Raw genomic sequence first — 15,925 nt, 5'->3', positions numbered from 1 at the left:
AATAAATACACTTGGCTTCATACTTGAGTGATGTTGATATTTATTGACATCAATGCAAAACAAGCCAGGACTAAAAGTTGCTATTTGACAGGAACAAATATTGATACGGTTTCCTTCCTGGAGAGGGTATGCACTCAGATAATGAGACCTAAGATTAAAACAAAGACTGGATTGTCAAGAAACAAACAAGGGTTAAATTTTACTTATTAATATAAAAACTGCTAAAGGCAAAAGGAGATGTTTAAAAATACTCTTTATGCTAAGCTCACGTAAGCCAACAAAAAACTAAATCCTAAAATTTTAGGACACAGGATATAGACATGACATGACTATTTAAATTTTTGTACAGACGAAAATTTGTTATATCCTCCACTGTCCTTGTACTACAATTACATGCTTGTTGCATCTACACTACACAAAGTCAACAGTTATCATCAACAATGAATGTAACTAGATCTGAACAAGACTTCACAGTGACTCTGTTCCACTCAAATTAAGAAAATTCAATCCAGGATTTAACAAAACCTTGCTTTTAAGAACCAGCTGTCTTTTTTTTTCCACTCCTCGTGTCATACCTAATTAAGTCCTCACCTGACCTTTCCTGCCTGCAAACTGCAATGCATGTCCTCTCCCTCATCTTTGTCTGACACTTTAAAATTAATTTGTAGGAACTGCATAAAAAATGAAATTGAACTTCCAACCTGAACCTGCGATCAGGTTCCTGCTTTGACGCAAAGAAAAAAAACATACTCCTCTGCAGTGTACCCCACCAGCACAGCGATCCCCTTTCTCTCTCTCTACTCCTTTGCCCTGAAGGCACTTCTGGATTGCTTAATACATGCTCTTTGGCTGCCTAGACAGTCAGGACACCTAAGGCCTTTTGGACTTATCACTCCTCTCCTCCTTCTTTTCTATGGCTAATACCACTTTCCTGCTTTTTTTCTATTGCTGAATCTCCAGACTTGGTGCTGTCATCAGGCGGACAGAGTCGATTTCGGCTTCGAGCTCCTGGTTGGTAAAGCTGCATTGCTGGGCGATCCTAAAATAAAATTAAATGTTAATGTTACAACACTGCTACTAAACATTTACAGGGGATCTTCAGAGTCATAAGTTGTGTATTGATATATACCAAAAACAACTCCTACGAGATCAAAAATGTGAGGGCACAGTCCCTGACAGTGCTGATGGTTAATTTGCCTCTTAACTGCCCACTTCCTTTCCCCTATCTCCAAATAAAAGCAACCATTTTGTAAGTATTATTTTCTAAGCCTACAGTACGTTTTCAATAATTTTCTTAACCATTTCAAGATGAACTGAATTAGCTTGAATTTCCTTTACTTCAAAACCTCAGCCATTGCCTCTCTTCCCCATCACTAAATTGACTTTAACATTCACTGCCACATAAAATTTTAGGAGTAAAATAGTAAATAAAGAGGGGCGCCTGGGTGGCTCAGTCGGTTAAGCAGCTGCCTTCGGCTCAGGTCATAATCCTGGGGTCCTGGGATCGAGCCCCGCGTCTGGCTCCCCGCTCAGCGGAGAGCCTGCCTCTGCCTCTCCCTCTCCCTCTGCCTGCCACTCTGCCTACTTGTGCTCTCTATCTCTCTGTCAAATGAATAAATAAAATCTTAAAAAAAAAAAAAAGTAAATAAAGAATGCAGTCTTAAGTGGAGACCTCCCTGAAATTATGAGCTCAGACCCCATGCAACTTGCCACAAACATGATTATTTCTTAATTCATGTATGGCAACTTAACACCCCAGCCTGAGACTCTCTAGGTGGCATTTTAGATCTCAGATTCCTAAACAAGCCTCAATTAAAGTCATCACGTACCTCTCAGTTCAAGTAACGTATGTGGTTTATGACAGTATGATCCTGGAAAACTTAGATGTATAGGCCCTTTTTAGAATTCAACAAAAAATTACATGAGCCTTCCTTACTCTTTCTCCCTGGTGTATGAAAGTTAGCCTTAAAGCATTATTCTCAACTGAATAATTCCAACAAAATGTTTCACTATTTTTATAAGATAAAATGTTGAAACAGGTAAGATTCCTGCATAGTATTATAGTATTTAAAGAAATGGATGATGGAGCTTCCACTGTGCAAAGATGGGACAATGTAAACCTCAACAAGGACAATAACTGATAATAACAAGTTGGAATACACCAAATATTTCTAAATCCACAAATTATTACAGACAAAACAAAACACTGATTACCTAGAAGTGGCTGGGATACCAACTCATTACTCTGAATGCTGGTACATAAAGGGAAAGGATCAAGTGTTTATCCTGCCTTTCCTATATAAACTGAATTTCAGGCTAAAAACTTTTTATAGTAGATGGATCAGGCTTACAATACCTGAACCTACTGATCAATGTTTTTTTCAACTTTATCACCTTGAGAAATTTTAAATCTATAGAAATGTAAGTTGCAGACATCATGACCCTTCATCCCTAAATATTTCAGCTTGTATATCCGAAAAACAAGGACATCCTGTTCCATAACCACAATACAATTGCTATTGATTGATCAGAACATTACACTAGAAAGACACCCATATGTCCCATGCTTCCTGATATAATGCAATAGGAAGTACACAACACAATCTTTGAAGTATTCTCTTTTTAAGATTTTATTTTTAAGTAATCTCTACACCCAACGTGGGGCTTGAACTCACAACCCTGAGATTAAGAGTCACATGCTCTACTGACTAAGCCAGTCAGGCACCCCTCTATCTATGAAGTATTCTTTTTTTGTTTTTTAAGATTTATTTATTTATTTGAGAGAGAGACAGTGCATGGGGAGGGGCAGAGGGAGAGGGTCAGGGAGAGAAGCATACTCCACTAAGCGCAGAGCCTGATGTGGGGCCTAAACCCACGACCCTGAGATCATGAGCCAAGCTGAAATCAAGAGTCAGACGCTCAACTGACTGAGCCACCCAGGTGCCCCAATCTATGACGTATTTTTGCCAAAAACTGAGCCTGAATATATTCAGGCCTATAGGTGAGGAGCCACCTGTTTTTATGAATAAAGTCTGATTGGCCCACAGCCATACTCATTCTTTTACATATTTATGCCTGCTTTCCTACAGAGTTTAGTGGTTCTAATAGAGACCATATGGCCCACAGGGCCTAAAATATTTACCATCTGGCCCTTTACAGAAAAAATCTGACCCCTGCCCTAGGTATAACTACTAGTTTTCAAGGAAACAGAGAAGATAGAGAAACATGTTAAATGGTACCACAGGGATATAATTAGCCCAACCAATTTAGAGCCGATAGCTCCTCAGGACAAACTACAGGTTTCTCTAGCAAATAAATGGCAGGATAACAAAAGGAGGGGGGATTGTTTAGATTAAAAGAGACTTAAGGATACAATTTGTGGACCATGTTTAGAGCCTATAAAGAAGTTATTAGTGAGACAATTGGGAAAAACAACACAGTAGGTAGAACATTAAGGAATTATTATTAGGGTTTTTTGGGGGGGTATGAAAATGCTACTGGGGTTGTATTAAGAAAAAGAATCTGGGGCGCCTGGGTGGCTCAGATGGTTAAGCATCTGCCTTCGGCTCAGGTCATGGTCTCAGGGTCCTGGGATTGAGTCCCACATCAGGGTCTCTGCTCTGCGGGGAGCCTGCTTCTCCCTCTCCCTCTGCCTCTCCCCCTGCTTGTGCTCTCTCTCAAATGAATAAATAAAATCTTAAAAAAAAAAAAAAAGAATGTCTCTAATATTGATGTATTTAAAGAAGATGGTATGTCTAGGATTTGCTTAAAAATAATCCAGGGGCACCTGGGTGGCACAGTCGGTTAAGCATCTGACTCTTGATTTCGGCCCAGGTCCTGATCTCCGGGTTGTGAGATCGAGCCCCGCATCAGGCTCTGCACTCAGTGTGGAGTCTACTTGAGATTTTCTCTCCCTCTCCCTTTGCCCCTCCTGCTCGTGCTCACTCTCTCTCTTAAATAAATAAATCTTTAAAAACTCTGTTCTACTTTTGTGTCCGTTTGAAATTTCTACAGTGTTAATAAAAGGGCCCAACTGAGACTGAAAAAAAGTTGCAGACAGTTCAACTTCCCCTTTACAAAGTCTGTCATAAACAGTGAGCTAGCCCTTTCCTTTACACTTGCAGGAAAAAAAAAATCCTCATGAAAATAGATATAACGAAAAGCAGCACCTTGTTTCTTATGCGATCTCTCTTAACCACTTCCTCTTTCTTTTCAGTTTTTTCTGAGCTGCCTACTGATTCTGTACTTTCAGTCTTCTTTCCTTTATCCCGAACCGCTTCTTTCTCTTTTTTCAATTCTTCTTCCTTTCTTTTAAAAGCCTTCTCCTTCTCGTAGCGCTCCTTCTGCCTGCGGCGCTCCTCTTCCTGCCGCTTCAGCCTCTCCCTCTCCCTCTCCCTCTCCCGCAGGATGCGCTCTTGGTCTCGCTCATAGTCCCGCTCCCGCTCCCTGTAGTCTCTGCCACTCTCCTCTTCGGGCCTGCATGGGAAACAGATCTGAGCTGGCACCCTCAAAGCCCATTTAGTCACACATGCACGAGTGCTCTGATTAGGACTTGGCCACTACAGTGAGGTGGCACTTTTGGAGCCGAGTAAAAAAATACTAGTGTTTTGAAAACCAGTTAAAAAAAAAAAAAAGTGCACACCAGAAGTCATTCACCCAGATTAAGATGCTAGAATATTTGAAACCTTTCCTCCTCATCCCCCTACCCCTCATAATTCAGGCACAAGTCCAGGACATGGCAGTGAAACTAACATGTTGAAAACAAGTGTACCAAAGAGCCCTGGACTACTGACCTCTTAGGCTTTTCATCTTTAGGTTCGCCATCAGAGCGCTTGGGCAGTGTACAACTCTGCCCACTGGCTCTTTCATCATTCAGATTCTCTTTGTCCAGTTTCTTGGCTTTTTCTCTTTTATCTAATTCTTTTTCATCTCCTTTTTCTGGCTTCTTGAGTAGCTTTAAAGAGAACAAATTTATTATTTTGAAGGGTGGGACATTCTCTTCTGATTCTATAAAGAAAACAATATACGGCTATAGAAGGCCTCTCTCTGCAGGTACTCTTCAACTTACAGGTGACTAACTAGTGCACAAGAGCAGTGACTGACTAAAAGGATGCTATTGATGTGAAAGTGTTATCCACTCAAAGTGGTTTAATCACTTGTGGCAATAGGATCAAGACTCCTTTGGCTTTAGATGGGTCAACCTTTCAGTGAACCAGTGCCCACTTCCAAGTACGCCTTCTGTAGCAAACTAGCATATCGATATAACTTGATAAGAAAATTGGCCACAAATTTAAAATTCTAGGCAGATTACTGTTGGACCGTTTTCTTGTAGTACTTGGAATGACAAATACCTTTGTCACCAAAAGAGAGATCCATTGCAAGAATAATTTTGCCTTGAGCCTGAGAATAACACACTTATGATGGTACAATGACAGTTTTCATTATTTGATTTAAAAATCCAAATACCTCACAGAACAGTGAAGTTCCATCTCTACTGAGTAGGAACTCTGCTCAATGTCACTATATATATACACACATACATATATATATGTATATATATATATACACACACATACATAAATATATATACATATATATATGAGATACATATATATGACAGAATGGAATTCTAAAATAAACGTGCTTTATAAAGTCCAAATTGCTAACAAAATAGTTTCTTTGTCACACCACTGCCACAAACCTCTCTAGAATACCCCCAAGCGTTGGATATTCAGAGAGATTCTTAGGCAAAATAGAAGAATTTCAAGTCTCAGAGTGAAGGCATCATACAAAGTTTCATCTCAGGGTGAAGGCATCACACAAGTCACCAAGCAAAAGGCAAAGCACCACCAGACTTAAGCATGAAGTATTTCAGCACATAGCCACTGCAAATGGCGAGTCCGAACTGGACACTGAGGAGACACCAATGTAAAGTGAGGCAGGTTTCACTGGAAGTGTTCTTATTTTTCTAATGAACATCTTTGTTAGAACCCAGGATGTTCATTACTCTATTAAGAACATTAATGAATGTTTCTAGTACGGCCGGCTCTACCTTCTGCCTTGCTGACAGGAATAGCCAGTCAGGTCACTTGTGGCATGGCAGAGAGAGAGATCACTAGAAGGAATTAAGATGGGAACCTCTCCACCCCACTACCAAGCTCCTTATCGCCAATAATGAGCCCGGGAGAGCCTTGGGGGAACAGACCCTGGCCACGTAACGTGCTTAATTTTGAGGAGGTAAAAGGAGACCCTGCCACCATTTCTGTGAGATTTTTTCTGACCTTCTCTGAAGTACTACGTGCTAGTACTTGCCCAGGAGGTTTGTGGGAGCAGAAGCTGCCTAAGCCATGCCCTCAGAAGGGAAGCAGTAAGGCTGGGATTTTTCTACAAGTTTTCCTCTTCCTACCTGCAGTGTGTTAATCAGAATCTGCCACTCACAGATTCCCAGGTAGATGAGAGAAGGTAACAGGGAGAATTGTGTGAGAGGGGAAGCGTGGGATACAGGATATCTATCCCTAATACTCCCACAAGGCAGCCCGTTAGGAGAGGCACAGGAAGAGAAAGAGCTATTGAGGCACGGTTATCCTCTAGCTGTATATTGTTGAAGCTTCTGGGTACCCAGCAGAGCATCAGGAAGTCATCTGGGCTTCCTTCTAAAGTAGGAATTTAAAATGGCTCAGATTTTAAGGAGACTCAAGTCAGTCTGAAGGAGTTTTCTACAGGTATCACTACCACCACCACCAAAAGGACTTATTATTAACTAAGACCTGTGTGTGACATGATACTAGATGCTCTGTATCATGTACTTGGTCCTTACATTTTTCTGATTCACAGCTTGTAACAGAAACCTGTGTACCTGAAGACAGTGGAAAACAAACAGATGAGGCAACTTCATGTATCAAATATGAAGGAAAAGCTGCATAAAACCCATAATTCATGCCAGCCAGCCCTAAGCCCTTACTTATGAAGAACTGAGAGAATAATAATCCAAACATTGAACATTCTCAATGATAAAAATAACGCAGATATTCACTGAAGAAATATCATGTAAGTTATGTAACCTGTTTAAATTATCTCGAATTTTAAAAAATAATACTATTAGCATTAAAGATTCCTATTGGTTCACCTCCCCCCCCCAAAAAGACAACAACAAAACCAAAAAACTATATTTACACCAACACAAGATGCATGCATATTTAAAGAAGTAGATACATGCAATTTTTAGCAACATGCAGTCTATTTAAGGGATTTTCATACCTTAATCTTTGGTTCATCCTTTAATTTGTCCCTTTCTGGAACTCTGTCTATCTTCTTTAGCTTTTCTATATCTTTCCTTTTTCGTTTTTCTTCTTCTTTCCATTTCCTCCTCTCTTCTTCTCTTTGTCTTTTCCTTTCTATTTCTCGCCTCCTTCTTTCTTCTCTTTTTTCTTCTCTCATTCTCTGGAAAGAAACATCAACATAAGCCTTCAAACAAGATAATCATCACCAAAAACTTAATCCCAAAGGTATGGTGGGAACCCACTAAATTGGATCAGCTTTCCTTCCTACTTTCTACAAAGTGGCATCCTATCTCTTTAACCCCCTCCCCATCCCATTATGAATATGAGAATAAAGACCAGGGCCTGCTAGTATCAGAGTCTCCCACTGTTGCCTTGCTGTATTTCCAGAGGCTTTCAGAAAATCAAGGGAGTGTCTCTGGAACAAGCTAAAGACTCTCTGGGTTTGCAGAGTGAATCCTTGGTCCAACAACCAGACTGAAGGAGAGGGCCAGAGAGTGAGGCCAATGAGCTAAATCTTTAAAGAATAATGGTGGAAAAAGCAGCTATTTCTCCTCTAGGATCCCAATGCTCGTATGTTTAGAGACTATGAACCAATGAAATAAAAGTACTGAGAGAACTATAAAAACAAAAGGTTTACCTGCTTGTTTTTCAGGAAGCTCAAAAGTGGGGTTGTCTTTTTAGCTACATAAATGTAAACAGATTATTAATAATACTTATCAACCCCTAGAAAGGATTCCATTTTCTGACATTCCCTGCCAACCACCCAAGGTGGGAAAAGTATACCCCTTAAAACAGTTCACAAGTACGTTATCAGAAAGAAGTTTCACAATATTCTACTTCAATTCTGAAGGTTTAAAATACTTTTTAAAAGGTGAATTCAAATTAAAACAATTTCTTAAAAGAGTAATTCCCAGTGTTGGTGAGAATTGAGTGCAAAGGACATTCTCTTGTTTTACAGATGGGAATATAAATTTGTTCAACTGGGAAAAAATTGCAGGAAGGAGCTAAAAATATCTAATCTTTCTGACCCTACAATTCCACTTCTGGGAATTTATTCTAAGGAAATCATCAGAGATGGGCTTATACTCTGCATCTATTAATAAAAACCATTTTAGGGGCACCTGGGTGGCTCAGTTGGTTAAGCGTCTGCCTTTGGCTCAGGTCATTATCTCAGGGTCCTCAGATTGGACCCCATGGGCTCCCTGCTATTTGAGGAGTCTGCTTCTCCCTCCCTCTCCCCCTCCCTCTGCCCCCCCCCGCTCGTGCTCTCTTTCGCACTCTCAAATAAATGAACAAATATTGAAAAAGTTTTAGAATATATAATTTTCAATATCCTGAATAATGCTATCTAGTCTTGTAATTAGTTTTTTTTTTAATGTTTTGGGTTGTTTTTTTTTTTGTTTTTAGAGAGAGCAAGAGTGGGGAGGGGTAGGGGGAGGGGAGAGAATCTTAAGCAGGCTCCATGTTCAGTGTGGAGCCCAGCACAGGGCTTGATCTCATGACCCTGAGGATCATGACCTGAGCCTAAATCAAGAGTCGGGATGCTTAACTGACTGAGCCACCCAGGCACCCCGCCTTATAGTTAGCTTTTTGAAAGCATACTTCCTTTGGATAAATTCCTAGGAGTGGAAATCTTGGGTCAGGGGCTTTGCTTATGTTTAGAGCTGATAGAGGAGTGACCATTTATTACTAGAAGAGTGACAATTTACTACTAGAACATCCAAACTAGACTTTCTCAAGAAGTTTTCAATTTTGCAGTAACTAATTTCACCTTTTGATATTTTCAAATTTTTTTCAGGAATGTGAGCTGCTTGTTACTAGAAAATACCAGTTGATCTTCAAAGGCTTACCAACATCTAAAGGTCCCATGAGTCTTTAGACTTTTTCTACTTATATTTATGTGGCATTAAAACAGGTCACAGAGAATTTTTCCCATCTTATCAATGCATTTACATAACCCTGCGAGGGCGGTACTATATGCATTTTACAGCAAAAGAAACAGAGTCTCAGAGAAGTAAATGCCTTCCCCATGGTCACACAGCTAGCAAGTGCCAGAAGTGGGAGTCAGACAAGTCTTCTGAGGAAAAAGCCATTGTCCTTAATTCCTGTTGCCCACTTACCTATTAATTCTCTATTTTTTGCTTCTATTTCCTCTAGCAGTGTCTCTGGAGTAGATGTCATTTTCTCATTATCTGCAGCATAACTTTCCAAAAATTTTCTATATTCTGGATCTAAATCATTGTTTAAGTAAACAGAAAATATAGACTTTAAAAAAACTTTCTACATCATGGAAGATTAAAAATAAACCTAAACACACCCACTAGACTATTTAGGGCTTTATCAGTCCCTTACTCTCAGAACTCCTATTCCCTATACGCACTAAGGGAGTCTGGTATAACACGGACTCAGGGATAATCAGACACCACAGGAATGTTCAATAGTTTGCCTTAAAAGTCACTGCTCTAACTAACCCAAAGTCACACTTATGTGAGAACTGAAAGTTATAATTATGGGACCTTCACAGTATTATAGATAGCATGTAAGCAATTCCTGTATGGGTATACCTCGCTTTAAGTAAACCCAACGTCTGAAAATCAGGAGTTCCAGAAAGATAAATTGAGGTCCTAGATGTTGCACTGGAGCTTATGGTAATTCCTGGAGTTGTTTTTTAGATGCATCTGACATCAGAAAGGGTAACACATCTGAGTCATTCCATTGCTTGTACTTATGGAGTTTCTACGCACTGTGGAGCATGTCACTGATCTAGTCTCCCAGATCTGAATTTTGATATAATCAGTAAGTACCTGTGTGGTGAATCTTTTCCATGTTTTCTTTACAAAATACCCACTATAATAAATAATGGAAATCAAACTAGATGATTCCAAAATGTCAATCAGATATAAAATATTAGATAAGTCTTATCCAACATAACATTACAGAGCTCAAAATCTGGATCCAGTTTACCCTACATGGCAATTAGTCTAGTTTTTCAGTTCCTCTATTCCAGTTCAATGTAATTACTATGTGTGCAGTTAGCCGCATATTCAAAGCCTAAAAAAAAAATAGGCCACTTCAGCTACTTTATATTGTTACTTGAGTTACTTGAGTACAGAAATTTTTCCATCCCAGCTCTCAATGATAAACCTCCCCTCTTTATAAAAATGGAAACCAAAAAAATCATCATAAAATAGTATGAGACCTTAAGGAGTTGTTGTACTTTGATACATCTCATTTTTCCCCACTGTCTTCTAATCAACAAACCAAAGGTAATTTACTGCTCAACAGTCAACAATACATTGCTTGATGCTGGAGGAATGAAATGGCAGTAGCCAGAAGAGTGGGAATTCTACAGAAAACCCACTTCCATTCTAACAATTAAACAAAGCTTTCATCAGTGAATTACATTTCTCGTGAACCTTATTCTGTATGTTTTCCTATTAGAAGATTGGAATCCAATTAAATCCCACAAATATAATATTTTTTAAAAACCCATGGCAATAGCATTACATAACTAGAGCTATACTGTACCATCATCGATAGTCCCAACTTTGGTATCTCTTTTCTTAGTCTTCTTTTTTGCAGCTTTTTGAAAAGGTGCAAATTCTACTATAGCAGGATATTCCTGACCTGTTTAGAAAAAATACCACACTTGCTATAACATATAAAAGTCAAAAAGTGGATACAAGAGTCAACCCACCACTCTCCAGGCCTCCTTTGATGGGAGTCATGTGAATAGGGCCTCTCAATGGGCATAAATCACATGGGCACAAATCACATGGGCACAACTAAAATCAATGTGTTACCAAAGGAGCCCCAAATTCACATAATGAAAAGATATGGCAGGGAAGTAAAATATTCATTTAAATTCAATTTGTAAAGTGTGATATTTTGATTTGTGGGGGAAAAAATCTACAAATCAATTTTCATTTAAAAAATACATCATAAATCTCTAGACTAGGCAAATCTAGAGATACAAAGAAGATCAGTGATTGCCTAGAACTGGGGCACAGTTGGGGGAGAGTGGGGAATGACAGCGAATGAATATGGGGTTTCTTTGGAGTGCTAAATGTATTCTAAAATTAGATTGTGGTGATAGCTGCACAACTCTATGAATATACTAAAAACCACTTTAAAAGGGTGAATTTTATGGCATGTGAATTATATCTCAATAAAGCTGTTTTTACACCAGGAGACACCAAAAGCACAGGCAATAAAAGTGAAAAATAGATAAACTGAACTACATCAAAATTAAGAACTTCTGTGCATCTAAGGACAAAACTGAGTAAAAAGGCAACCTACAGAATGGAAGAAAATATTTGCAAATCATTTATCTGATTAAGGGTCAATATACAGAATATATAAAGAACTCCTACAACTCAGTAACAAAAAAACCCAATTAAAAAATGTTCAAAGGACTTGAATAGACATTTCTACAAAGATGATATACAAATGGCCAACACGCATATGAAAAGATTAAAATATTACCTCACTAATCATTAGGGAAATGCAAATCAAAACCACAATGAGGTATCACCTCACACCCATTAGAATGGTAGCTATTAAAGGAAAAAAAACAGAGAATAACAAGTGTTGGCAAGGACATGGAGAAATCAAAACCCTCGTGCATTACTGGTAGGAATGTAAAATGGTGCAGCTGCTTGGAAAACAATATGGTGGTTCCTCAAGAAATTAAAAATAGAATTACCATATGACCCAGCAATTCCACCTTTGGGTATATATTCAAAAGAAGTGAAAGCAGAGACTTGAAGAACAGATATTTGTACACCCACATTCATAGGAGCATTATTTACAATAGCCAAAAGGTGGAAGCAATTCAGATGTCCCTCAACAGATAAATGGATAAACAAAATGTAGTGTGTGTATATACACACAATGGAGTATTACTCTGGCTTAAAAAGGAATTTCTGACACACCCTACAACATGGATCAACCTTGAGGACATTATGCTAAATAAATACCAATCTCAGAAAGTCAAATACATATGAGGTACCTAGAATGGTCAACTTTATACAGAATGATGGTTCATAGAGACAGAATGGTAGTTGCCAGGGGCTGGGAGGAGGGAGAAATGGGGATATGGGGATTTACTGGGTAAATTTAATTTAATGGGTATAGAGTTTCAGTCTTGCAAGATAAACAAGTTCTAGAGATTGGTTGCACAACAGTGTGAATGTACTCAACACTACTGAACTATACACTTAAAATGGTTAAGATGGTAAATTTTATTTATGTGTATTTTACCACATTTAAAAATGTAAACAAAAAAAAGGAATCAGGTAATAATATATGCAATAACACAGATGAATCTTGAAAACATGCTAAGTAAAAGAGGCAGTCACAAAGGCTACATATTATATGACTCGTCCAGAAGAGGGAGAAGGGGAGATGATTGCTAACGGTTATAGGATTCTTTTTGGAATAATGAAAACATTCTGGAATCACATAGTGGTGATGGTCGTACAACTTTGTGAATATACTAAAAACCACTGAATTTTATGGTATGTGAGTTATATCTCAATACAAAAAACCAAGTGACTGCTGGAAAAAGAAAATACACCAGATCCCTGCTATAGAATAATGTCATAAAGGGTATAAAATACTATCATTGGCATGTAGACATAAGCCAGAATAGAATAAGCAGAAATGACCAGAAGGCATCGCAAAGCTGTCAGGGAGGAAACATGATTTTGGAAATCCTAGTGAATACAGAATCAGATTAGCTTATTAACTGATCTATTTGAGAAGGAATAGCTAAACCAGACTGAAGCAGAAGGAACTGTGGAAGAGAGGCTGAAAAAAACAAAAACAAACAAAAAACCAGAAGTGAGGCGAGGCTCTGAAGGACTCTGACTACCAGGCTAAGGAATTTGGACTTTTTTCCCCTGCCACTGCTATCTTAAATCACTATTTTCAAAAACATTAATTTCATGGCAATATGCGAGTTATACAAAAATGAAAAAAGAAAAGGAAAATTCTGTAAGTTTAGAGACAATGGTTGTCTTAGCATTAGGAGGGAAGGACACAGTGTGAAAGTATAAATAGATGAGCGAGATATTTAAAAACAATAAATTGACAAGATTCATCACGTGTTTAAATATAAGGGATAAGAAAGATCAGAAAAAGTTAAAACACAACTCAGATTTCCAGGAACACATTGCTATCTCCTGGAATAAAGTTGGAGTGGAGAAGTAACTGCTTTTGGTGGGGGGAGGGGGGCGGAGACTAATAAAAGCTGGTCAAACCTGGTGGCAATTCTTCAACTTTTACTGGCATATTCCCTGACAAAGATTTCATTTTTACCAAATTTGAAGTAATACTGAGAAACAGCCCAACAAAAAGACACGTCATTTACCTATGATCACAAAGCCAAAAGAAAAGTGGTAAATGGCAGCTTGGACATTCTCTGGCTAAATGTTGCAAGGGGCAGATAATAAATAAAAAGAGAGTTAATGCTGAAGTTTTTCTTCTCTATAGACTCCTGGATACAAAGTGGGAGATCATCAAGTTCGATGTTTTAAGTACAAATACAAATTAGAAAGTTGAACAGTATTCCAACTGGGAATTACTGGCTTAAAGGATTTACATTAAAATAAATAAATCAATGTTGGTCCTTGAAGCAAGATGACAAGTAAATATTTAAAATGTGTCATACAAGTTCAAAGAGTCATTTATCAGTATTACTGCTACAACTAGTAAATAGTCAAAACAACAGATCATCTAATCCAGGGCAAAAAAATGTGCCACAGGAAGAGAAAACAGTGGCAATTTCATTCAGCTGATCAAACTACAGAAGTAACAGGTTAATAAAAATACCCAAGGGCTGTGAAAAGTCACACATCTGTTTATAAGACTACAGTAAGCTCAGCAAATGTGTAAAACTCTTTATCACCCAGAATTTTAGAAAAGCTACGAAGGCATTGAGAAAACACTGTGATACACACATTGTCTTAAACATACAAATGACAAAGAAACTCCCCTTCAGTTATAAGGACTCACCTTTATTGTCAAGGAATACATAACCATCAAAGCGATCCCTGAACAAAATAATGTCCTCTTGGTTTTTAAAGTTGATGTATGCTCTGGCATACATATGAGGATACAGACTGCAGAGAGGAAAGCAATTATGTAAATGTGCTTGCAGGTGTCTGGCTGAATTACAAGTATGCATATATTAAAGAGACAGGTTCAAAAATCAAATGGAAAACAGTAGGATAAAAAGAATGGAAGAAAATTTTTCATTTACCCCCGCCCTCTTTTATTTATTCATTTTACCTAGTATCATTAGAAAAAAACTCAAAATAATCATGCTCCGGCATAGGCTGAAGATGTTCCTGAAGCTGCTCCTTGGTCAAAGTGGGAGGTAATCTCCGAATTACCACCTTAAGAAATGAATAAGGAAAATAAAATTAGAACAAATCAATTTTCTGTCATACCGGAAAGAATCACTGTCTCTGAAAATAGATGGTGTTTAAAAGATGAGCTCACTTATATAAACCCAGGAGAATATTATTCTAATGCTCAGAATTAGTCAAACAAAATAATAATTTTTTTAATAAACTCTTAGAAATGAGAACTGCATGGAGCAAGGAAAATCTTAGGTTCTGTTAAACGGAAGCCCCGCAGTTCACTTGGTTTTCGCATCATTTTCTAGTACCCATTTTTCAATAGATATATTAGCAAGAAATTAGTAGGCTAACCCTGGTCTTTCTAGGTGCCACGAACATTTGACTTATTATCGCCCTACCACATACGACACATCCTAAAACAAAATCCTTCCTCATTCAGCGTAAAGAATTCAAAACTCCACGGAATACTAAAAGTTCCCTCGTTGCTCCCCAAATAGGATGAAACTGACCTGGCCCCCCGACCATTAATCCCCCCACTCTCGCTCAACTCGCCTCCATTAATACTCTTTATCAGAAACTACTCCCACCCCTGCTGGCCCCTTCACTATTTAGTAATTCCCCCCAATTAACCTTTTAATTCCTCATTCTCTTTACTATCGCTCCCCCTCCCACTATCATCTCACAGCTCTGACCTAAACCTTCTCGTCTGGGAATCCCCTCCTTTTCCCTCACTCGCACCCCGGGGCTTGGCCGAAAGGGGCTCTCCCCCCCGCCCCCCCATCTCGGACGAATGGACGAAGAGAAGGTGACGCGATTTTCACTCAGGTGAAGAAACAGAAGCGCAGACTGGGAGAGGAAGAGGGCAGCCCCATTCCCAACCATCCTCGCGGGTGGCGGACCCGTCCCGCCCTCTCCCGGGCCAACAGCCGGCCAGGCACCTTGCTCAGCGCCTCTTTCTTCTCCTTATTTCGATCCTGCTTATCTTCCCCTTTGGTGCTGTCCCCCGAAGCCCCACCGCCGCTGCCTGTGGCCCCCGGGGGAGTCAACAGGGTTACTCGCTTCTCTTTAGGCCTATGCTCCTTCTCCTCCTTCATGGCCACCGCTTCGCTCCTCACAGCGGCTGCCGGGCCTAAACGCCGCTACGCCGGGCACCTACGACGCCCGGCCCACTCCCGTCGAGCTCCGCCCCCAACAAACGCCCCTAGTGATAAGCCAGGCCCCACGTTCCATTGGGCCCCTCCAGGATCTCGCGAGACTTCAGGGCGCCAGGCTTCCTTT

At 39.3% G+C, this 15,925-nt stretch overlaps 1 protein-coding gene and 2 long non-coding RNA genes across 4 annotated transcripts in view; 2 read left to right on the top strand and 1 right to left on the bottom strand.

The window, feature by feature from the left end:
- The window catches only part of LOC144380487 (uncharacterized), a 45,491-nt gene that overhangs the window by 16,576 nt on the left and 12,990 nt on the right, over positions 1 to 15,925 (top strand). The gene's annotated exons all lie outside the window — the stretch shown is intronic.
- UPF3B (UPF3B regulator of nonsense mediated mRNA decay) lies at positions 24 to 15,922 on the bottom strand. 2 transcript variants are annotated; one of them, XM_078064506.1, is made up of 11 exons: positions 15,586 to 15,922; positions 14,574 to 14,680; positions 14,298 to 14,404; positions 10,809 to 10,907; positions 9,401 to 9,511; positions 7,918 to 7,961; positions 7,258 to 7,440; positions 6,818 to 6,856; positions 4,794 to 4,954; positions 4,170 to 4,476; positions 24 to 1,039 (listed from the first exon to the last, which is right to left on the bottom strand). In XM_078064506.1, exons 1-11 carry the CDS (start codon positions 15,739 to 15,741, stop codon positions 890 to 892), a joined length of 1,464 nt encoding a protein of 487 aa, XP_077920632.1. In that variant the 5' UTR covers positions 15,742 to 15,922; the 3' UTR covers positions 24 to 889. The 2 variants fall into 2 exon arrangements, with proteins under 2 accessions (XP_077920632.1, XP_077920633.1); XM_078064507.1 differs by lacking the exon at positions 6,818 to 6,856 and having other exon boundaries at positions 15,586 to 15,896.
- On the top strand, positions 6,669 to 9,206 carry LOC118551264 (uncharacterized). Its single transcript, XR_004924980.2, has 2 exons — positions 6,669 to 7,047; positions 9,079 to 9,206. It is a non-coding gene; the product is annotated as an uncharacterized LOC118551264 (long non-coding RNA).

The sequence above is a fragment of the Halichoerus grypus genome, chromosome X (assembly GCF_964656455.1).
Source record: "Halichoerus grypus chromosome X, mHalGry1.hap1.1, whole genome shotgun sequence".
NCBI classification, from domain to species: domain Eukaryota; kingdom Metazoa; phylum Chordata; class Mammalia; order Carnivora; family Phocidae; genus Halichoerus; species Halichoerus grypus.
This window is presented reverse-complemented; position numbering and strand designations above follow the sequence as displayed.

Coding starts and splice junctions, on each gene's coding strand:
- UPF3B (XM_078064506.1), bottom strand. CDS start 15,741: ATGAAGGAGGAGAAGGAGCATAGGCCTAAAGAGAAGCGAGTAACCCTG. Junction 14,681..15,585: donor AGAAAGAGGCGCTGAGCAAG/GTGCCTGGCCGG, acceptor TCATTTCTTAAG/GTGGTAATTCGGAGATTACC. Junction 6,857..7,257: donor AGGATGAACCAAAGATTAAG/GTATGAAAATCC, acceptor CACTGTCTTCAG/GTACACAGGTTTCTGTTACA.